General features: G+C 36.3%; 1 protein-coding gene across 1 annotated transcript; it reads right to left on the reverse strand.

Annotated features, from left to right (window-relative positions):
* Window positions 1–1,197: 1,197 nt before the first annotated feature.
* LOC121328755 (monocarboxylate transporter 2-like) lies at window positions 1,198–24,726 on the reverse strand. The gene is made up of 5 exons (XM_041273793.1): window positions 24,362–24,726; window positions 22,650–22,885; window positions 13,172–13,315; window positions 10,505–11,383; window positions 1,198–7,445 (listed from the first exon to the last, which is right to left on the reverse strand). Exons 2-5 carry the CDS (start codon window positions 22,864–22,866, stop codon window positions 7,177–7,179), a joined length of 1,509 nt encoding a protein of 502 aa, XP_041129727.1. The 5' UTR covers window positions 22,867–22,885; window positions 24,362–24,726; the 3' UTR covers window positions 1,198–7,176.
* Between the last annotated feature and the right edge of the window lie 684 nt (window positions 24,727–25,410).

Below are 25,410 nucleotides of genomic sequence, written 5' to 3' on the forward strand. Positions count from 1 at the left end.
GAAACAGTAAAAGTTGGATGTTTCTCTTGCCATTCCATTATGAAGTAAACTTTCATACCCCCTACTACTGTACTGCCTCCACATTGAGTTCATTATTACTGATGAAACAACATGAGTGACAGTCCTTCCTAAACAGGCAAAGTGAGCACTGCTGTTTAGTTGTCAACATGCCTTAGCATTACCAGCAACCACTCGGGCGTTGGTGACCAAAGCAGGAAAATAACCTTGATTTATTGACTTTGCGCGCGTGAAGTGAGCTCTGTTAACACTTTCCTTTCTGCAGAAGTGGACCTGGAAAGTGACAAAATGGATTGAGAAAGGAGAAAAGGAAGATAATATAATGGAAAACTACCCCTTCAGAGTAAGAGCAGCCGTTATGATCAAGGACAGGTGAAGGTCCATGAAAAAGGCTTAAGCTAGTTTAAAAAAAAAATTATAAAGTATGTTTTTGTGCCTGCAATTATTTTATGTTGTTGTATACGTACATACATCCTTTTAGGGCTTGTTATTGTTATTATTACTGTTATTGTTATATTAAACATATGTAGAGATTGAAAATGTTTTTATTGCTTTATATAGCTCTCAGAACATAATTGCCTTGATCTTGTACCAATCTTATTTTTATTATTAAATTCTAGCCTCCTAAGTACGTTTTGGATTGCATTTAAATGATCTTACATTTACTGTCCTCTTACTATGCAATTACGGCTGCAAATACCAGAATTCTAATGCTATGATTCTAGTGGATAATTTTTTTAAATATGAAAGTCAGGAAATAGCGGAGCTGCTCCAGAACCTCAGCTCCAGTGACCCGTTTCAGCTCTGCTCCAGCTCCTGCATCCCCAGCTCCGGTGGTGATCTTTAACAGATGTTCTATTGTAGATCCCTTATTAAGTTTTCTTTTCTGATACGGAGACTGAAGTTCAGAGCACCCAGGTATATAAAAATGGTTTTCCGATCACAGCGCCACTATGCTTTGCACCAAAGAACAGGTCCTTTTATAATAAATGTGCTCTACCAGCTTTGTGAATGTTTCTAGGTAGGCCAATTGCCAGCAGCATAGAAAGAGTAGTGAATTAATTATAGATGTATGTTAAATTACTTTCATTACCTCCCCTGGTTCTGGGATGGAACTGGAACCTGGATGACTGATGAAATAGTATTTTAATATATCCCCCTAGCAGTGCTTTTTTTTTGGTTTTAAACTGAGCTGGCAGCATGTTTGACTGCTGAATAGAGTGAAGTTGGCACCTTATTTTTTACACAGCAGAGGTTTAATGCTGAAAAAGCAATGTCAAGTGTTTGTGTGAACAGAGAATACATAAACAAAAGGATACTGTAATAGATTATGTGTTAGAAAGACAAGAAGGTATATACGCCAATGTGACCCAGTATCCGTCGATCCGGGAGGCTGAACAAGGTCATAATGAAAAGAGATCAAGTAAATCACAACTGAACAGCTGCCAGTAGGCTCAGGTAAAATAGGAAAAACCACAAAGTCATAATAAGTATGTAAAGAAACCACCCAGAATACAGTATGCTCTGTTCTGACTAAAAAAAAGAAAAAAATGTAAATTGCATACAAATCCCTGAGAAGGATGCAAATGAGACAATTAGTGACCCAGAACACACTTCACAGATACAAGTTCAATAACTAAAAACTGTCCAAGTTCAAGCACAATGGCTCTCAAGTCAGAAATCATGATTACATTGAGCTTAAGGAAGTATAATGAACAACATTTATAGCATGTTAATTAACTTCTAACTAGTCACTAGTCAACATGCAAAGTTTCATGAAATTCTGATCATATTCCTAATACTACACTTCCCCAGCTCAACCTGTGCTTCATTGACTGTAGTTAAACAAAACCTATATCGACAACACTACCTATGTAACAGTAATCATTCTATGTCTTTCTTTATCAACAAATAACTGTAGTAATCTCTAATACAGTGTTGGAAAACAGGAATAATAACTCTACTTTGAAGTAGTTGTTGCAATAAAATTATTATACCTTTCTCCAAAATACCGTAACACTCTTGTAACAATTTCCTTTGAACTGCAATCATTACTTCTGCATGTCTGACTCAATCAAAACCTATTAAAAGCTTTACTCACCTGAATCCACCTTGAGTACCATTATGACCACTTGATCTATTGAATGGTGCTGTCAGCCCAGGTTTATTCAGTATAAACAGCTGCACTGGATGTACCTAACATTCAGCTGGGTTTCCCAATCCTGGTCCTGGGGCACCCCTGTGTCTGCTGGTTTTCATTCTCAATTACTTAACTGAACTCTTAAATGAACTATTTAAATGAACTAGTTAACTACACAATTTTATAAGTAACTTAAAAATCGTTAACTTCTTAGGAGCTGAGAACAATTAGAAAGGTCTAATTAAGCACATTATTACTTCAATTAAGAGTTCAATTAAGTAACTGAGACCTCGGTTGGAATTCAAACCAGACAACACAGGGGGTCCCCAAGACCAGGATTAGGAAACCCTGTGTTAGAACACAGAGAAAAAAGAGGAGACTGCTTGCTGCACACTCTGCAGCTTAATTTGAGACTGCAAAACATTTACATTTAATGCTTGACCCTTACCCAGTGGTAACTGGGATTATGTCAGATGAAATGTTTCAAATAGAGCACTCGTTGTGTGTCAATTTTGAAGAAATATGGGGGAACATTTGTCCTCATCAGATTTTAGAAGTATTGTATGCATCATTTAACAGAAGTTAATGCCATGTGTGTGACATACATCTGTACTTGTCACCAATGACATTGAGTATTCTGCAGGTTACACTCTTGAAACCTACTGTATATATCTTTCTACCGTGTTAAATAGATGACAAACAGATGGTCACATTACGAAGAAACATAATGCCCCCGCTATAAGAATATTTTGTGACATTTAAGAATGTTATAGATTTCAAAAATTCAACCACAAGTATATCAAGAACTGCTTACATTCAGTTCGCTGCCGAATAACAGCAGAGGTCAAACTTCGACAATATCTGATCAAAATCTTATTAAAAGATGTACTGTCAATTTTTAGATGTATAATGCAAGTTGCAAAATAATAAGTAGAGAATATAAATTACAACTCCAGCCAGGTTTCTGGATGAACGGTTTTCAATTAGGAGTATGGGTGCAGTAAGGGGTTTTTCAGACGCTCGGCAGGAATACGACGGCTATATCATACATTTTTTAAAGCAGCCATATTTCTTCTAGCAAATCAGAACATTAAAAGTAAATAAAGCCTATGACCATCACAGATTGATACAGTTCTAACTGAAATAGATTAACAGAATGTAACAATGAAACATGGACTGCTTGGGAGCCTTGGAATCTGTTATTAGATAAATGCAGTTCTCTTGTACACACACCTGACTAATCACTGCAATCTCAACCTAAATTGTTACAGATTTTCTTAAGAATTTTAGTTATGTATTAAATGTGGCTTGCATTACGCCCTACTTGACATTGCTATGCATACCACACATTTTAGTTTATATGGACCTTTTTATAACTTTTAGCAGCAGTGCAGTGCACTATACATAGAATGCACCCCATTGAAGAGGTGCATACATGAGTGCCACATGTGTATCATACAACTATAACAAGAGCTTATATTTAATTGATAATATAGCACACACAGTCTAAACCATGATTTTAACTTACAATGTATTATTCTTTGCTAGAACAAAACATGTGGCTCTGGTTTTTATTTGTATGAACACTTCATCAAAAGGGGGAAAACACATTTATTTTCCACTAGAGGGTTTAACTTGTTGGCACTGGTCCCCCCCCCAAAACTTTTCGGAGGCCTGTGCTGCGGTTTATTAAGCAATACCATTTATAGTGTTTACATTATTATTATTCATTTCAAATACAGATTTAAAAGAAAGACATTAGAAATGACAGACTTTTTATTCTCGTAAACTAAACATCAGATTGAATACTTTCAACAAATATACATATAGCAAAAACCTTTCCACATCTGTGCCATATCAGATTTTCCGATATCACTACATTACAGGCCATTTCCATGTAATTCCACTAGAAGTTACCCAGATGTTGTCATGTTATTACATGGCTGTTTTCTTTAATATTAAGTGCTACTGATTTGCCCTCCAACAGTATTTGAAGACTGTATTTGTTCTTCCTCAAACATTATATTTTATCATGTGTGGCACAAAAATTAGCTTTGACGAATATAAAATGGAACATTTGGTTGAGCAGAAGATTCTAATAAGGGAAAACATGTGTGTCAGGTCAACTAATTTCACTTGAATGAGTCAAACAAGGTAGCTCATTGCTTTATGTGTTTATTGACAAATAAGATCCAGCTGCCATACAGTTAATCAGTATTTAGATTGTTTATCTCTGGGTCTTGTGCTGTAATAATCTTTAAATTACCATCAGTGGATGATGTCATATTGTGGGTATTTAGAATAGCCTAAATAATTCTAAAGAAATCAGTTCAGGCACCTCGTACACAAACATGTTTTGTGATCCATTTGTTTATCTTCCTCATAGATGTAAAATATGTACAGGAATAAAAATATTTATTGGACTGCAGCTTTACGTAAGTTTCAGTATTTAAGTTACCATTAGGTTGTAAAATGATGAAAAAACTTAAAAAAAAAAAAAAAAAAGTTTATTCAAAGCCTCCTGGCTTTATTAAAGAGAGCACAATGTGTTGTTAAGAGATGCCAAAAGTAAAATCAGTCTGTGTCCAGTTGTTTGATTTCTACAAAGCGTCATTCAACCCAAGACTAGTTGCTATTGCTATATTCATATTCATTTGTTACTGTTTTTGTTTCAGGGTTTTTTTTTTTTTTTTTTTTTTTTTTTTTTTTTAAATTGTACTTAATTTTATTTTTTTTAAACAATGTGCAAGGATTAGCTAATACACGTTTCTCTCAGTTGACACTGCACTAATTCTTCACTGCTGCGCTTTTGAAAACTTTACCTGTGCCAGCTAGACAGTGGGACTTTATCAAAATGACCCCGCTACACGCCTGCAACCAGAACAAGCTGTGTACTGTAGGCACCATCCACCACAAAGCATATAACCACATTACAGGTGTCAAAATAGCACGCCTTCACAGCATCTCAAAACCAGACAACCAGTATAAATGCTAGGCATCCATGCACTGCATTCAGGTGCCTAACAATGATACAAACAGTAGCATGTCCAAAACACATGAACCTGTGCCATCACAGCCATTTCCGCTGTATTTAACATATTTGATGTTAATAAGGAGTTTGGTACAATATTTGCAAACTCTGTTTTCTGGATACACTGGATGCTATCCAACAGTAAGTAGTAATAAAAATTGGCTTTTTTTTAATACAAATGTGATTTGTATTAAAAAAACTGGGTTAGGCGTTAAGGGCCCATTGACCACTTTCAGCTAACAACAAGACAATACATTGATTTGTCAAACAATCAATTAGACTGGAGACCAAGCAGAAACCTGTAGATGATAATCTAACTGCATTCTGCAGTCATGTCACCTTTAGCTATAGCAGGCTGTCCCCACTTGGGCTTGCTGTAAATTGTCTTGACCAGATTTTCAACAGGCAACTTTTTAGCATAGAATGTTGATGAAATCTTTACCAGTGACCACTTCCCTAACAAACTAATAATTGATACCCATCAGGTCTGCACTGTAACAGCATGTGGAATTCATGTATCACCAAGGTACTTCTACAGAAACTCATTAGCAGTCACACCTTCTATTTGGATCATTGTTTGTTTCAAGTGTGAATGTTATTCCTTTTATCCCATTGCTATGAAATACAGTTGGGCCTCAGGCTGGAACCTGCCAGGAAACAGGTTTTGTAGCAGTAAGCTCATCAATGCAATCTCTAATTTGAATTGTACTGTACTGCCTCCTATTAACATTATTGGTTTAGTTAAACACACAAAAAGTTAACTACTGAGTCACAACAGTTTAATAAAATAAAAACTGTTGTGAAATCTGACAAACTTGTACAGTTTTATATTTGCAAAGTCGCAACAAGAAAATACCCCCAATACCTAAAAAATACAAAAATTTAGAAATCTTAAATAAAAATCCTTTAAATCTTAAATTTCAAGAGAAGTAATTTTTGAAGTAATTTCTTTGGACACCTGAGTTACAAGATTTTGCCACTTTCTATTGTGACCACTCTGATGAATCCCCTTGGTAAAACCTTTAGCCACTTTCACACTGCCATGCTCTACCCGGGTCAGAAGCCTACCTTGGTCAGGACCTGGTGTCATGCAGGTTGGCGATGCGATTTCAGACGCTTTTGATAAAGCAGGGTTGACCTGGGTGACAGACGCACGTGCACAATGTGTGTTTCAATGCCCCGGAAGCAGCTTGTTATGGATGTTTCCATACTTCTATCCCTCTCTAGATTGAACAATCACTCCAAATTTTGATTAGGGCAAATTATTCTTTATCTCTGCTACAATCTGGCTCATGGTGTGTTTCAAGCAACGAAAATATGGCTGAACAGAATAAACAAAAACGTTCCTTGCGGAAAGGAAACCTTCACACAAGTGTGGCTGTTTGTTATTTCGTTGGCCGCCATGCATTTTGTCTCACTCAACCCGGGTCAAAGCTGTCAACTCACATTTTGAAGTGGGTCGCTGGGACACGTGCTAATTCGGGAACGACCCAGGTTCATGATTTCACACTACGGGATTGTGATCCGGGTAGCCGAGACCCAGGTAGCAGCACCAGAGTGAAACGGGCTAGAAGCATTTTTACTGTTTATTAAAAGTGGTAACACGCCTGCATGCGGCATCCTCTTCGATCATGTATTGCTGCAGTTTTTTTTTTTTTTTTTTTAAACAAAAACCACTTGTTTTACTGTTCTTTTTTTTTTTTTTATATATATATATTTTTTTTTTTTTACTCTTTTGCACCTTAGGTATTTGTGTGCACAATCTGTATTTGTTTTGCCCAAATTCATATATTTGCAAAGACATATGTCTAGGATGCATTACAAATCAACAGTAACTTGCTGTGCCACCAAGGCCTCTGAAAGGTGGTTTATCATATTGGTTTTATTGTTAGAAGATACATCTACAGCCAACGGTTGCTCAAAATATTCGGTTTAAGGCAGTGTTGTATTGCTTCCAATACTTAAGCATGTACCTCTTATTTTAGGCTCAGTTTAGTTTCTCTATATCTCCCTCCTCAATGGAAGGTCTTCCATTTTCCTCATCACCTTTGGGCTGAATACTGCCTTCTTCAGCTTTCGGCAAGTCTTCTGCATTCTTCATCTCCATCTCTTTGTCTTGCCTTTGCTTCTCCTCTTTTTCCAACATCCTGTAGTTATAGAAGTTCATAATAAAAAGAAAAAGGCCAGCAAACAGCATAACAGCTCCACACACATAGTACATGTACTTGTAGTCATCAAAAGCATCCACAAGTGCACCTGGAAAAATAGAACAAGATAGTTATATGACAATAGACCTACATTCAATGTGTATCTGCATTTCATTACAATGTATTACATATAGCAAGTACAAGGCTTTAGTTAGGCACATCTTTGTCAACTGTAAAAGAAACAAGCACCAGTACCTACCAATGTATAACAAATTAGGCAGATGTTTCTCAGAGAAGGAAGCCCTCTCGCCAATCATGAGAAAAAACTGGTCCTCCTTATTGTTCAAAGTATTACATAAAGTTAACCTACAGCTTGTAGCTCTGTCAGAAACCAGAACATCCAATTTTACAAACTGCCTTACTACAAATTGGCTGACTAATGAGAATACAGGCAGTCCTCGCACTTACGACACAATTGGTTCCTGAAAGTCGCGTTGTAAGCATCGCAAGTCGAAGCATCGCAAGTCGAAGCACATTTTCCCATAGGAACAATGTTATAAATTGGGGTTACATTCCTGACTTTGGCCAGATAATATAGTTTTACAAAAATGACCCATTATGTTGTATTCGTGCAAATATTTACTTAAATCTTTACATTCAGCCCAGTGCCTTATCAATGTCGTAAAGTCAAAGCACCGTAATAATGCAAAAGAGTCGTAAGTGCCATGCGTCGTAAATCGAAGCGTCGTAAGTTGAGGATCGTCTGTACATATTTAGTCTTTCTGGTGTGAAACTAGCATAACGATGATATATTGTTGTTTCCACGGCAGTGTTACACATTACTGAAAAAGTTACAAGCCAGAAAGGATCTAACTGCAGCTTACATGTCTTTCAAATCTACGATCCCTTAATGAATATATATGTAATTTTTTTTTTGTTAAAGTTGGTTCTCAACAAGAGAACAATCCAATTTAACTGTTTGGACTTTTTCTAAAAAATAAAGTGTCACCTTGTTAAACATCACAGCTTGACATTTATGTACATATTATAAAGTAAACAGTGCGTCATATTTTACTGTGACAGTGAAAATTACAGCCGTACATTTCTTCCAAATAACAATCCTTTATAGTTATTCTCCTGCTCTATGTAAAAGTCAAAAACAAAGTGTAGGTTTACGGGCTAGGTAAACTAATTAAACGTCAAGCTTAATGAGGTGTATTTACCAATAAAGAAGGTATGGGAGTTAAAGATTATCACGTTTCAAAACACCCCAGCTCAAAGGCCAAGGTTTGATTAATCCTATTTGTCGTTTGTGTTAACTAGAGAATATAATTGCCATTAAAAATAGTCCTTGATTGAGCCAGTAATTATGCCCATCTGGTAGCACCACTGCTTTTTAATGTTTTGACAGCTTTATAATCAGCCAGGTAAGAATCTTTAATGAGTGAAGTCTCTGAATGAAATTCATTAAAAACACCCAGCAAAGGCTAATTACAGCAATTCTCTCTTCCCTACTAATTAGGGTGACCTAAAGGTTTACCAGTCAGACCACTTTGAAGCTTATAATGAGTAGGCTTGCAAAGGTAAATGCAATGCTTCTGCCCCTGAGAATAAGGTACAGTAATCAAACATGTAGGGAATCATTTATTTACTTCATTAAATGGGGGACTTTGCAGCAGGTCATCGAAAATGCTAGACAGCCAATATATTTTTACCTCATTAAAAAAAAGGGGGGGGGGGGGGGGGGGGGGGGGGGGGGGATGTTTACACTTTCATATTTGATTTCTTACGGTGGCAAAAACTTCCAGAGGAAAAACATATGAAATACCTATTCTCAGCTTCTGTCAGTTCACCAGGGTCTTTGAAATCTTAGTCTGGGCTCAGATGGCCAGGAGTACAATATTTACTGTGGTTTTCATTGTATTTCCGGAAACCGACCAAATACATGTGTGCACTTCATAAAAGGATAAGCTTTTATCTTTGTAAAACTGTCCATAATATGACAACAAGTTAGGCAAAGATGGCTACGATTTACAGGCCAAGCTCTAACTGAACAAAATTTTACTAAGTTAGACTCCCTTAAGACTAAAACTAAAAGCAAGTTGGAGTGGTGCATCAGCACACTATCTGTAAAAGGTAAATCATTACATTGCGTACATCACCAAGTCTCTATTGTACATTAGCAGTTTCATCAAAACTCAAGTGTTTTTCAAGACAGTAACCATCTAACATCATTCACAGTACATGCAACAAATGCCCACTGAATAAAGAACCTTAAAATGGTATTAGCCAACCAATCAGATGTCCTGTTTTCTGACCTAGCTACAGTAACCTTATACCAAAGGAGGTGTGTTAATAAAGCCTGGATATTACCACCTGCTTGAATTCTGAACATTTCCTCATTTTTACTAAATCAAAAGCTTTTTTTTACAGCCATAAAACGTACAGAATGAACATACTGCGTATCAGTGTTTTTACAAAACTATTGAATGTAATTATATATATATCTCCTTCATATGTTCCATCCGTGTTTCATATGAACTTCCTTTAAAATAAAAAAAGTCTGCACACACCAATTAATATAGTACAACACACAATTCTATCAAACTACAACAGTTACAGACATTTTCCTTGAAACAGGAGCCCAGATGTGGCTATATCTCTATTTGCAAGCACTGTGCAGCTGAACTCATGCAGAAAGCAAAGTAGTTTTGAGGCCTTGGCACCACTTAGGAGTTGTTAGTGCTTATAAATGTTCCATAATTTGTAAAGCACAAGAATTCTCCAGCGACAGAACAAGGAGCTCAGCGCTCATGGCAGAACAGTAAATAAGGTGACCAATTACAGGTTCTCTCCTGGCGTGTTCTGTGGGTAAACTCATTCACCAATGATAATCCAATTTTAGCGGAACGCTCTATAATCTACAACTCTGAAGGTGTTTTAACTCTGCTATGACCACTAACTCATTCACATTGAAATTATAGTCTAGCTCCCCCCCTCTAGCACCACTACCATTGAACAAATACTGAACAATACAGTTTAGCTGTTTGTGAGTGTCAACAATACAGTGGACTATACACCTCATGCAAAGGCAGTGTATGATGCAATTGTAAACATACAAGAAGCTTTTATCTTATGAAGATGTAAGCTGAAATGTTAGATACTCACCTCCAAGTGGGGGTCCTAGAAGAACAGGGCAGCATTCAATGATGGTCACAAGTCCAACAGCACTGGAGAAGCGTTGTGCTCCCACAAGGTCCATAAGAGTCTCAAATAGCAAGGCACAGACCATGCCAAATGCTAAACCAAAGAATACTGCATATACAACCAGTCCTGAATACCCTGTTGCCAAGGGACAAAGAAGGTGACAGACACCATTAAATGCAACTGAAAAACTGAAAAAATACTGAATCTTTGGCCTTATCCACTTAGTGTTACCAATCAGGCCAGTGCCAGGCCTGGCAATCATGTCAACAATGGCGAGAATGGAGAGCAGGAATGCAGCTGAGTATTCATCAATTCCAAGGTGCTTGGCATATGGTGCCAAAAAAACAATGGGGGCGAAGAAACCAAAGAACATGATGATGTTTCCTACAAGGTAGATAAGGAAGCCCCTGTGTTTAAAAAGTGAAAGATCTATAAACTTATTGATCTTCTGACAGCAGTCCTGTTTTTCTTGCTGCTCCTTCCCAGCCAGCAAGCTTACAACTTGGGAATTAACTTTTTCAGCTGTGCTTCCTTTGGTAATGTCCTCTTTGCTGAGCATGTTAAGACCTTTATCTGTTTCTTTCTGGATTTGTTCAAGTGGTGCTCCAACAGGCCTAAAGAGAGCACCAGCCACGCAACAGTTTAACAACATGGCACCCAGAATGAAGAAGCTGCCTCTCCAGCCAAAATTGTCAAACAGGAATTGATTTAGAGGGGCCAGGGCACAAAGGAAGACCGGGCTTCCTGCCATGGCGAGGCCATTAGCTATTGGTCTTCTTTTCAAAAAGTATTTCCCAATAATTGTCAGAGATGGCTGGAGATTGAAGGCAAGGCCAAATCCTTTAAAATAAGAAAACAGTGTTTAAAATCTACTTGGCAGTAAGCTGTAGACATGTCTTTGTATTATTTGTAAATTATAAAATTAAGTTCAAGTAAATATATAATATATATATATATATATATCTATATATATATATATATATATATATATATATATATATATATACACAAAATATCCTGGATATAGGTAAATAACACACACACACCTAAACAGATTAAATAAGAATCAAAATCCACAATTTAAATATATAGGGTAATAAGTAATAGTATTGTATACGTTACAAGCCTTATATGTGATAGTGACCTTTGAAAAGGACAGCAAATCAAACTATTGTAAGCTCCTGAATTAGAGCAGATTTTCTGTCAGTGCAAGAGTATATATATATCATGTCTGCACCAAGCAGAAAGTTCTAGATTTACCACGAGTACAGAGTAAGAGCAGCATAAAGAAATAGATTAAATAATAATAAATAGGATATCCTTTGCAGGATGCACTTTGTGATTTATAAAACCTTCATAATGTAAGTGATGATAATGGACAATATGCCAGATGAAAGGTGTAGTTATGAGTGACAACATGATTTTGTCTAGTACTTTTCTCCTGTCCTTGGTGTAAATCCATTAAACCAACATAGTATAAAACTACGAACTTTAGTTAACTTTCAAATAACGGCTCCTTAACAAGATCTACTGAGCAAAATATCAGCTAGCATTATGTGTCAATTCCTCACACATTCTCCTTACTGGGTAATTAGTCTTGCAAGTTGCTCTGGGCTCCCTACAAAGAGTGGAACCGTGTCATGCCACACCTTAAGCTGCAACCTGATGAAAACCCCATAGGTCAATTACATATGCTCCTCACTCATAGCAACAAAGGAGCATCACTTTTAAAATACTACTGGCAGGATTGTCATTACAGTTCAAGACAGAATGAAAAAAAGTAACCTGCTCCAAAACAGCTGCAAATAGAGATCAGCCTCGAACTTTTCCAAAGCTGCATAACCCAGCTCTGACATGGTTACTTGAGGTAACTGTGCACTAGAACAGTGACCCCTGCAACCAGAGAAGCACCGAACTGGGGGACAAGACAAGCAACTCCTATAAGGGGGTGGCTGGCAGAAGTTCCAATTATTTTTTGCTATTTTGCAATTTAAATCCTCCCTGCAGAGTCCAGGGCCAGTTTGTATGACAAAAAAAAACAGATTCTACAGCTTGTTACCTTTACCATGAGGACTCACTTTGGACTAAAGTGTGTCCTCCCTGATGAAAAAGAGGACTTGGGCCTACGTGTACAGTACAGTGGGAAAAAAAACAAACAAAGATGACAAAATAGAAGAAGTCAAGGTTGCAAGGCATCTACCCAGTTTATTTAACCCTTTTCTCAAACCCTTTTACTCTCCTCTTGTTTTTCAATATTTCAAGTCAGTGTCAATTGAGGCACAGTCAGCTGAACAAGTCCCACCATAAATTCCTGGAACGTTTGACATAGGTTGTGCTTTAGGAAGGAGGGCCTCCAAAGACTATTAAATCAAAGTATTTCTAATTAAAATGCATTCGGTGCCAAATGATACAGCTTTCAATATTGACTTATTAATTTTCCAGTGGGCAGTTTAGAAAGCAAAATGCATTTGCTGACTCAGAATATCCTCCTTCATAAAAGCGCTCATGCTTCAGATTTTTGGGTTTATTGTCGTTTTAAACCAGCCCAAACCGAGATATAAAACTTCAATACATTTGGGGAAAAGTATATATTGTATAAAGCACGTCTTATTGACAAGGAATACGTACCTCCAATGAGTCCAGTGCAGATATACAAGTGAATGACATTTGTGCCAAAAGATGCAGATACCATTGCAACTGCACACATGATTCCTCCAGCGATGACTACAGGCCTGCTGCCATAGCGGTTTACAAGTATACTGCTAACAGGGCCTAAATAATAATAAAAAAAAAAAAAAAAGTATGAGAAAAAGGACAACGCACAAAAAACTAAAAAATGTTACAAAACATGAATATAAATAGTTGTTTTGGGCCATTAAAAGAGTAAATATTCAAAACATATATATATATATATATATATATATATATATATATATATATATATATATATATATATATATATATATATATATATATTAGTAGTGGACAAAAAAATGGAAACACCTGGGTAAATGAGGGACAAGTGGAGACCTCAGTGACTTTGAAATAGAGGTGATTGTTGAGGCACATTTGGCATGAGCTTCAATGACCAAGACAGCTCAACTTGCTGATGTTTCACGAGCAACGGTGTCTAATGGTGTCGGTATGGAACTCCGAGGGAAAGACCTCATCAGCAAAGGCCAACAGTGGGCGGAAGCACATAGTCCAGGATCGTGATATCCATGCATTAATTCGAAGTGCAAGGCAAAACATGCGAACAACTTCAGATCAATAAATACAAATTTCAACCTTGGGCACAAGCAGCCAGTTTCATCAAAAACAGTCAGCCGAGAACTCCACAGTGGGATACCATAGTTGGGTTGCAGTGCACAAACCGCTCATCACACCTGGCAATGCACGTTTGCGAGTCCAGTGGTACAAAGAGCACAGGCAATGGACTACCGAGCAGTGGAGAAATGCGATAGTCAGATGAATAATCCTTCACCATGTTCTCGACAAATGGATAAGTGCATGTGTGGCGCCAATCTGAAGAACTCTACAGCTCTGAGTGCTTGGTTCCAACATTGAAGGGTTCTGGTGCTTCCATAATGTTGTGGGGTGCATTTTCCTGACATGGTTTGGGTGCACTCTTTCACTTAGAAGGCAAGGTCAATGCTAATCGCTACTTAATGGTACTGAGTGATCATCTTCACCCCTGTTGCAGCATTTCTTTCCTGCCGGGGGGGGGGGGGGGGGGGGGGAGAATGGTTGTCCCCAGTGGTTTGATGAGCATGACGCTGATGACGCATATGTCATGGCCTTCTCAGTCACCAGATCTGAACTCAATCGAGCATTTATGGGATATTCTGGAACGACGTCTGAGACAGCGTTTTCCACCTCCATCAACCAGGCATGAGTTGATTGACATGGAAGAGCGGTGTTGCATTCCTCCTGCAGAATTTTTTTTTTTTTTTTTTTTTTTAACAGACTGAATACTTAACTAATCTACCCCTGAGAAAAGCGAATGAGCAATTAGGATTCGTGTTCTGTAACAGCAATTAATTACACATGTGCAAGGGCAGTAAGCATACCAAATACATGCATTCATTACTGTAAATTTAAAGTTGAGTGGGTCAGGGATTACTTTCTTGAATTAATCATGTTTTATTAATGAGCCAACTCATTTCTAATTGCTCAAGCAGAGCCGAGCACTATAAACAATCACGGCTTGACAGAGTGGGTATCTGTGGAACACAACCTTTCATATTGTCCAAATATATACTACACATTTAGAACACTGAAACGATCGATTCCAGATGCACTGCATTCTAAAACAGCTCAATTTTTTTAAAAGGCGCAACTCAGATGAACAGCTTTAGAATGCTCCCACAAACAGAACAGCAGCCAAAATGTCAGCATGAAGTTTAAGTTTCCTAATACGTGGATAGCAAGCTACATGTTAATAATTGACTTTGAGAAGTTCACAGCAGGTGTATTTGAAGAGTAATACAGATGCAGCAACCAAGAAGCGTTTAACCAACTCACAGCATTGTGCTTCTTGAACGTTAAAATGGGAAAGGTAAAGCTGGTGATGCTCACACAGTCTCATTGAAGTTTAATCCAAGGGTGTTGCAAAAATAAAAATAATTTAAAAAATAAAAAATAAAAAAATATTTTTAAAAATTACCTTTTATGCACTTAAACGTCATTACTTATATCTGAACAGCCTAACATCTAAGCAATCAATTCTAGGGCTCCCACGTTTATAACGAGATACATTATTAAAATGAAATTCAATCAAAACCAAGTAATAAATCATAACTGAGCCTCATTTTGGTAAACAGCCAACTTTTTTTGCAGAAAGGAATACCACACAGCAAAAGACAAACTATATATAATGTAACCATAAGACCTTTTAATATGCTTAACATTTTCATCAAGCAAGAGTTGAGCTTTCCACAGCAACAACCAGAAACACTGAAAAACTCTTGGGACTGCTTTCAACGAGTCAACACCAAATGCTGGACAGGAGAAGATTATCCTAGATTACACTGCTTTCTGTTCTGCATTATGAATCCCATGAGAAAATTGACTTTTTACTACAATTAGGTTACACTGTAAAGTTTCTTTTTTTGTTGGTATTGCTTACACTAAAAGTGGTTGTTCATTGACCTATAGGGAGGATCACTAACATCAATTCCTGGCTCAAGATCATTTAAATAATATACTTATTTGAAAGTAGTTCTAAAGCCAAGCACTGCATGCAGGGCTAGTGCGAGTTTCAAAGACATTAAACCATTATATTACATTAAGGAAATTATTTTCATAATGGAGTACTATTCCAAATCAGAAAAATGTTGACCTAGACAGAGGTCACTGAACTGCTGATAACAACTCTGCTGATTTTGATGATCTAAAAGACAAATAGTCAGAAGTGACCACAGGAGTTGAGCAAGGCCCTTAATGCTTAGTCAGAGACAGCCTTCAAATGAATGGCACTCTAGTTGTATGCAATAACAAGGGTCACTGGAACAAGAACATAATGTTGCAATACTGGAGGTTAAAAGCAATTCTGTAACGAAGTACATGAAGCTTACATAAAATAGAACTTGCTGACATCAACATGGAGTCAGTATAAATCTATTCCATGAGCAATATGCAGGGTTAGAAACTCACGCTTGCCCGCAGTGAATTAAATCTGATGAGGACCATGTCTGTGTCTCAGTAGTCCTCTGGGCGAGTACAGTACTTAATGTACACATATACTCTCATGTTCAGTCTTGCGTTAAAATGCAGGGAAGTCAATTTTTTAACAGCGTGTAGCAGTGGTGAATAAGCATTCACAAATAATGCTTAGAAAACAGTCACTCGGAACTGAAACCTCCCTTCATCTCCTCTGCAATGCCAACTCCACTTAATGACATTTTACTTTTGTGTTCTCCCTCTGCGTGGGATGCAAAGTTTATCGTTTTAATTTACTAAAACACGTTGCATCTTTTGAAGTAAGTGTAAAGTCATTTTACAAAAACGTGGAGATTTATACTGGGTTACGACCCTGACTGAAGATGTCATTAGCAATGGGGGCCAGTTGTACTAACATTACTACACATTTTACTGAACATTTTAAAACTAATAAACAAACAATTACCATAATGAACATTATCACAGTATGTTGCTTAAAACATAACACAATATATTCATAATAAAGTCAAGTTCTTACCTAAAAACAGCAACATGTTTAAAGCCTGGGGCTCGCTGTATGTAGCTTGGTATCGTTTACATTATCGACAGCATATTTTAAGTGATTGGAAGCTGAATAAAGTACTGGTGAGCGAAAATCAGTTTGTTACTGATGGCAAAACCATGACCCATCAAGACTGTAGCTTTAATATGAACTGTATTTAATGTAATGACATGTAATAACAGTATTGCAAGAACATACTAGTATTAAAAGGAAAAGATCATGACCTAGAAGAATATGGTTGCCATGCGAGGGAGCAAAACTACTCTGAAATCAGACAGAGCCACAGAAAAAGAGGAATAATGGTGTCACAGATTAGCATTTAAAGATGGAGTCACACTTGACATGAGGTTGTTTAAATTCAGATTAAAATAAAATCTACTTAAAACTCCATAGCAAGGCTTACAACTGGTGTTATCAAGAAGCTGTTTGAAACTGCTTGCTAAGCCTTGTTTAGTAGCTTCACAACAGAAAAACGGATTATGACCATTCATTTTAATAAGGGTTGCTCACTGCCTACTGTGTTAGAAGAACCGGGTAAAGCCTGTGATCATGAAATGAACTCATCCATTTCAAACCCGGATTTGCTCTTTAAGGTAAAAACAGCAAAATCGCTTGTCATTGCAGCATGTATATTTTCATACCTTTATATTTAAAATGATAGGGGGTGGTGGTGCAGCTCAACCTATAAAAATGAAACAATTAATAAAGTAGGTTTTAATGTAGGACCTCCAAGTTATTCTGATAGATTATAAAACAATTACAAATAACTGGGGCTACTACAGCACATGGTATAGTGTAAACAATGCACTCAAATCATACCTCAATGCTTTGACTTATAACTACCTTTCTTTAAAAGACCAGAACATAAACATATCTACAGTAAGGTTATTACAATGATTAAATACTGGGTTTTTTTGTTTTTTTTGTTTCCTATTTAATATTGAACAGTAGTATGGAATTAAATTGAAGCAAAATTATTCAGTTTAAGCCTTTCTTTGGACTAACACATATATCAACCTCAACATATAGGCGATTAACATTTTTAGCAAATTCAAAAAAAAAAGTCTCACGAGGCGCATGTGGTCAACAGGGATTTCTTGTTCTATAGAGGCCTTGTCAATCACAAAGCTTTGTAACTTCCAGAAAGTGGATAACCTCACACAGATTTGATCTCTGTACTACCCACTAAAAACACACCCCTTACAAATGTGTGTCTTTGCTACTATATTTATTACACAAACCATTTTAAAACAGCTTTTACACATTATTTCAAATTCAGTTTCCCTGAGTCATGGCAATATAACAGACATATTTATATAATCTGAATAGGTTCTGTAGGAACTACTTATTCACTTAACTAGAGTAACCTTGAAAACAAACTTTTTGTTTGGTTTTTTTTTTTTTTTTTACATGTACTTTGCCTTTTCAGGATTTTATGTAATGCAGCTCTTTGGGAATAGGAAAATAAAACAGTATGAAATCACAAGTTATTTCTTTCCTTAACATTACGGTACTAATCCTTTTGTTTCGAGTCAGTTGCAGATACTTTATTCCCACCCTTTTAAATGTCAGGTGACTTTGCTAAATGGAGCCAAGGACAAAATGATAAAGCTTTGTGACTCAAAGCAGGTACACAGGAATATTTCATAGAGATTCTTCCTGCCATTATTGCTGCTAACTGAAAAGGCAACTTCAGCAGAGACTCATGAAACTGTGACCTTGGAGCAGTTTGACGGATTTCACCAAATTCTTAATCTTCTCATCCAATGATATTTCAAGGTAGTTAAATAGCCAATTTAGTTACAGATCTGAACAATGAAACAGTAAAATAAATAATTACATAATTATATGCTAGATAAAAGTATGAATGATACTGAAATATTCATATAGCAACTAATGTGGTATATGATGCATAAATCCTTTTGCTTTCCTGCATTGAATAACCACATAAAAAGACATGTCACAAAAGAGTGTCATATACACAGTATGTTAGGACAGTGTGGGTTTGAAGTAGGTACACATTAAATCATTTGAAAAGCAAAACGCAGCGAAGGGAAAAAAAAAAATAAAATAAATAAATAAATACAAAGCTACAAATATTTAAGTATGCAGCGTGTAAGATTTCACCATCAGTAGTATCAGAAATTGAAAGCAATTTTTAATAAACGCACCTCGTTCTGCCACTTCTAAATGCATTCTGCTCAAATCTACAATTCGGATCTTATGACACAACAAGGGATTACAAATGAATAAAACAGCGAAGGGAAAAAAAAAAAAAAAATAAATAAATAAATAAAAGCTACAAATATTTAAGTATGCAGCGTGTAAGATTTCACCATCAGTAGTATCAGAAATTGAAAGCAATTTTTAATAAACGCACCTCGTTCTGCCACTTCTAAATGCATTCTGCTCAAATCTACAATTCGGATCTTATGACACAACAAGGGATTACAAATGAATAAGAAACTGCAGGGCTGAAATGTAATAGTCATCCTGCTCTTTAAACTCAAATCACATGAATTTATTAATCGGTTTTCTCAAATGCAAAAAGTTGAATACAATCTTTGTAGGAGAGTCAAAGATACTAAAAGAAGAATTTAAAATAACAAAGTTTAAAGTTCAAGTTAAAGCAATTGGCCAGATACAAAAAAGCCTGAAGGAAATTGGGTTATAACACACCAACAGTTTTTATCTGGAGAATAAGCACGACGAACCAGTAATTAAAGGCTACCGGTCTTCACTTAATGAAAGCGTAATGCAAGACAAAGATCACTGCTCCAATACAGTCACAGGATGTACAGCATTTTATAGATTAGCTTAAACCAAATGCAATAAAATTCATATTTGCGCATAGTAATATGCATCCTTTTTTTTTTTTTTTTAATGCCTGCAGAAATATTGCTCATCATTTATTATGAACCTTCCTTTCACTGCTGGAGCATTTCGATTAGGGTTTCAAGCCCAGCCATCACTGTTACACAAAGCGAAGGAGTTACATGACAAATGCAGGTGTGAGAAAGGGCAGTCTAGACTCATGTGATAAAGGCTGTTGTCAAGTTCTGTGACAGAGATCGAATGATTCTTGTTCTTAGACCTCCTTCACGACCTGTAAGGGTGCTGAGTAAAAGGGAACAGAGTACAGTGGACTAGATGGCCCGACAGTTCATTCCCAGGGTTAGGTGGAAGTCTGCCATCTAGAAATGGGATTGAGCTATGGTAAGAGGAGCGGATGTGCTCGTTAACCAAAGGGTCATGTTTGACAGTATAAAAAGGGGCCGCAGTGAGGTGATCTGTTCCTTTGTAAACAGTTAAAAACTGTAATCAAAAGGAGAACTGTGCTGTGATAATCATAAGTGTTTTTGATGTTATTAAATACTGTTTGTTGTTATTTAGATGGCTAACACAATCCGGGGCTGTCGCCAAAGGACAGCACTAAACCCGGATCAACATCACTGCACTTTGTTTCACTAAGGACTGTATATTAACCACGAGCACTAGAGCACACACTGTGGACTTGTGTTTGTGTCTGTGTTACGTGTGGGTGAATAAGAACAGGACTGTTTATTATTTGGGAACAAACCGTGGATTTAAACAGACCAATACACGCCGCTGTATTGCCTGTTAACATCGTTTATCATTATTTACCACCGATACATCATGAGGCAATTGGATTACAAACCATTAAACATCATTGCATCTGGATTAACATTGTCTGTCTGATTATTGATCATCTGCACACTTAATCACAGTTCACAAAGGCAGAAAGGTAATATTTTAACATTTACAATCACAATAAAAAACAGACTATCTGGCATTACTTAGGTAGTTAGCTTTGTATGCAATAATGCCCTGCAATTTATTACATACCTTATATTAATTCACCAATCAGGAAGGGGTTACCATCTCATGGTAGTTGACCAATGGAACATTCATACCAGATGGTCTTAAATCAGGGCTCCTGGTTACCTTAAGTTGCCTTATCTATTCACATCAATGAAAGGTGGGTGCTTAACATGTGTCTAACATACAAACTTAAAAAAGAGATTACAAACTGGCTCCTTAAAAAAAAAATGTATATAGCCTATATCAGTGGTGCACAACTCCGGTCATGGAGGGACTGTGACCATCCTGGTTTTTGTTCCAACCATACCCTAAATTGGTTAACTGGACCAACTAAGCTTCTAATAAGGTCCAATAAAGTACTTTAGGGTGCAATTAGAATAAAAACCTGCAGGGACACCGGCCCTCCAGGACCAGGTTGTGCACCACTGGTCTATATTGTACACATATTGGACAAAGCACATCTTATACATTGAGGCTGATCAAGTTATGTAAACATCAGACAAGATTAGCACACTGAATGTTACTCAGTAATATTTTGAGCTTGGATTTATGTATTCTTTATCTTTGCAACTACATTCCCTTATCTACACACCATGATAAATCCAGTTTGTATAGAACAGAGGAGCAATGTTTTCAATACACTGTCAGAGTGCGCACCCTGCAATATGTCTGATTGCATTGCCAGAGTCTTGTAAATCTTGACTGCTATCACATTTTCATAGACCTACATAACCCATTTCCAGGTCTTGCAACAGATTTTCTTCTACATTGTTGTGGGTATTTTATTATGACAGTAATAAGGAGTTCATATGAGAAAATTAGTCTACCACTGAAAGGTTGTAAGCTGTATTAAGAAACATCAGCTGTGCACCAACTACTAAGAAATAGGCTATGTTTCCATCAAAAGTTAAAAATTCTAAGTGCTTAAACAAAAAAAAAGAAGCACAACAAGAATAATGGAAAGGCTGAATTCGCAGAAATGTAGCCTGTTATTAAAATGTCCTAAATATGGAATTTTGGAAACTTCGTTACTTAATGCAAGCCAATGGAACTGTGCATATTTACATGAAAAGCAAGCACATGACCCAGAATCTAGTATACTCGCATTATCTAGATTGTGCTCCATGTAAGCGTAATGCAGAGCTGTCTTGCAAGGAACTGTGGCTAGTGGCAACACATAAAAGAAAACACATATTAATTACAAGTAGTCATAAAACTAGCAACAAGATGCCGAACAAGGCGAGGGAAATGTGTAACAAACATTACTATACAGCAAACACAGCCCAGATCTTAGAATTAAGGAAGAGGGATAGCATAAAATAAAAAGTTAAACATTTACTTAACAGTCATTATCACATGCTTTTAGCAGCTATCCATTTTGTGCAGCCCATAGATAAACATGTTTACTGGGTTGCAGACACATTAAACCACCCTGAAGTCAGGCATTGAAACACACAAACCTGCAAGACTAAACTTCACTAAATCTAACTTTCAACGTGCATTTAACACAGGTGTGGAGTGCAACATAGGTCTGGTTGTTGTACATTGTACTGTGACAGTAAATCTGCTATTTTTAACCTACTATACCGGTTATGTTTGTATATTCTTGTAGTCGCATGTTTTCTTGGGTTAACATTTCTACAATTCTTTGTGGACTACCCAGGGAACACTGGATCCAATTTGAAAACCACTGTTATAGTAGATCAGTGGTTCACAAATGTTTAATTCAAAACGGAGAAGATGATGCAAAATTGCAAATCACTAAACTATTAATAAAATTGTACCACAGTGAGATTACAAGTTTAATATACATTGCCTGCAAGTAAATTGTGTGTTACCGTATTCTACAGCCACCAATTTGAGAACCAATTAATAACACAAAATGTTACCAATGACATTATTTATATCTGAAACTGTTTTTTTTTTTTTTTTTTTAATCCATGAGATTGGTAACACTGTTCAATGTTTATAATTTTAAAAAATGATATGAAAACCTGTTTGTTGTAGTCTCAGTCTGTTCTTTTTCTCCTTTGAACTTACCTCCACCATACATAGCTGCCAACATTATAGAAGATAGCCAGGCTATTTCACTGTAGGAGATGGAAAAGTACTCCTGGATTTCTTTGAAGTAGATAGTTAAAGCTTTAGGGAAAGCATAGGAAAATCCTATGGAAATGAAAGCACCGAATACAACTGCCCAACCCCATCCGCCATCAGGAGGTGTATATCCCAGGTTTGTAGCTGGTGGAGGTGGCATGGTAGCTGTGTTCAAATTCCTGGAGAGTCAGAAGAACAAATAAGAATTGACCATACTATATGTCTACCATTCTTTAACACGCTATGTTTAACATCACTTTTATACAATATAATGTAATAGAAAAATATAAGTAGTAATAAACTAGCATTGAAAGGATATTGTATTCATATCAATCACATCTACTTATTCAAGACACACGTGGCAGTCAGTCCTGCAAGACTGTTACATCAAGATACCTGACCGTTTAATAACTGCACTACGAATTGTTTCAAAAATAATTAAGAGATTAAATTAAATGTGTTTCAGCATGTGAGCTATAGGGATGTAACTATTTCATGTAATTAATGGGAGAAATTATTTAAATTATTCATTTAAAAAAAAAAAAAAAGTCAATTTTTGGTTATGCTTCAGAGGGAAAAAAGTTCCAAATTCTATTTTGATCTAATTCAGTTTAAAAGTTAAACCTTTTAGATTCATGTGATTTTAACATGTGACAGGTCAGGTTGTGGACTTGTAATTTACATTTGTCCAATTAAAGCATTCCAGCAAACAATGTAATATTGTTAAGTAGTAAAATGTTGGATATAAAAAAAAAAACAATTCCACTAATGCATTATATACACACACACACGTACACACACATATATATATATATATATATATATATATATATATATATATATATATATATATATATATATATATATAATGTTTCTTTCGGAATAAGCCTTCGAAAAAGTTTTTAAAGCTTGTTCTCATCAAAAAGGAGAATAGTTTTGAAGAATATCTGTTCTGTTATACTCCTCTACACTATGGAAATAACCTAATTGATTTATAATGGTGATTAGTGTTTGCAAAAAAACGATTTGTTATCTACTTTCACCTGAAGAGACCTTTGAGGTCTTGAAAGCTTGTGATTAATTATTGTTTAGTTAGTCCAATAAGTATCCCATCTCCTCCTTTGTGTCTATCATCTCTGGACTGACACGGCTACCATTAAATCTATCAACCTCTGAGGAAAATAAATATTCCTATGGTGATTCAGGGGAAAAAGAAAAACCACAAATGAACCGTCGTTTCAGATGAAAATACAAACCTAAACTGTTGCTCAGGTCAGAATGCCAGTCAGTTAATACTAGTCACACTAAAACGTGCCCGTTTGGTAAACATAAAATCAAAGGACATATCTATATATACACACACATCAAACAAGAAGATAATAACACCTCTACGTCCCTGGCACGCAAAGTCCCAATATCCCATTTAAGACAAATCAACCCAGCAATACAACGCTTTCTTTTGTTATTAGTTCGTATGGGATTTTTTTTCCCCCTATCATTTTTGTTTTAATAAAATACATTTTTAACAGCCAAGTAGAGACATGAACACGTTTTACAAAGAAACTTAAGGGCCGTAGAGCCTGAAATTCCAATACACAAACTAGTTGATAACAATATTGAAATTCTATGACTGGATGCATAAAAAAAAGTCTTACCTCCTTAGTTGCTCAGTGCCCGCGTTAGTTTGTTTTAAGACCAGCACCAGTCATCCGAAGATACAAACAGACACGCAGAAGTTTAGTAACTTTTGATCATGTGGTCTCAGTTGCCTCTTCCCTTCCAATCCTCCTCCTGTCTGTATTTTCTGCAGTGTAGATATTTACTGTAGATATCGCTGTTTTAACCAAAAGCAAATTATTTTAATCCTTATTTACATTAGTTGTGTTAAGAATGTCGGGTGTTTTTTTTTTTTTTTTTTTCCCCCCCACAAGTTGTTGTGTCCTGCTATTGCAGGGTAACAGCAGGAATTCCAATGACGGTGAATGACAGAGACAGATCATATAATTCAGGAAATGCAAATGTTTCAAATACAATGAAAGATCTCTGATGCATCCTTGTGTCTTTGCTCTATGTCACTCCGCCCAGTGAAGCTAACCTGACTGGTAATATTGCTAGTACAGTATTTTGGTGCTAATAAGAGGTTAGGGAATGGAATAACCCTGCTGCCTGAAACGCAATTGAATTCGCAGTTAACTGAGTTATTTATAGTGAGTATACTTTTTAAAAAGTATAATTAAGATTATATAAATTAAATGTGTCATATTTCATACTGTATCACATAAAGAGCGTCACATGTCCAGTGGCTCTCATAAAAGCACTGCCGTTTGGCATGCTGGGAGAGCTCTTGGCTGGGGGCTAGTTTATATTATTAATAATAATAATAATAATAATAATAATAGAAGAAGAAGAAGAAGAAGAAAATAATAATCATGTTTATATAATGTCTTTCATAGTGTACCACCACCACGAAGCGCTTTACGAGATACGAGACTTGGGTGTGTGAACTATGCATCAGCTGCAGATACATTTATATAATTTAAAGAGGTTAAGTGACTTGCTCAGGGTCACACAGTTTTTTTTTTAACCACGAGACCACACTTCTATTTACATTTATTTTATTTTTTTTTTATATGGCAAGGTGTTATATTGAAACTCCCAGCATTCTAGTCTCTTACTCTGGAAAAGCAAAATAATCTAATTTATG

The sequence above is a fragment of the Polyodon spathula genome, chromosome 16, assembly GCF_017654505.1.
Source record: "Polyodon spathula isolate WHYD16114869_AA chromosome 16, ASM1765450v1, whole genome shotgun sequence".
Taxonomy (NCBI): domain Eukaryota; kingdom Metazoa; phylum Chordata; class Actinopteri; order Acipenseriformes; family Polyodontidae; genus Polyodon; species Polyodon spathula.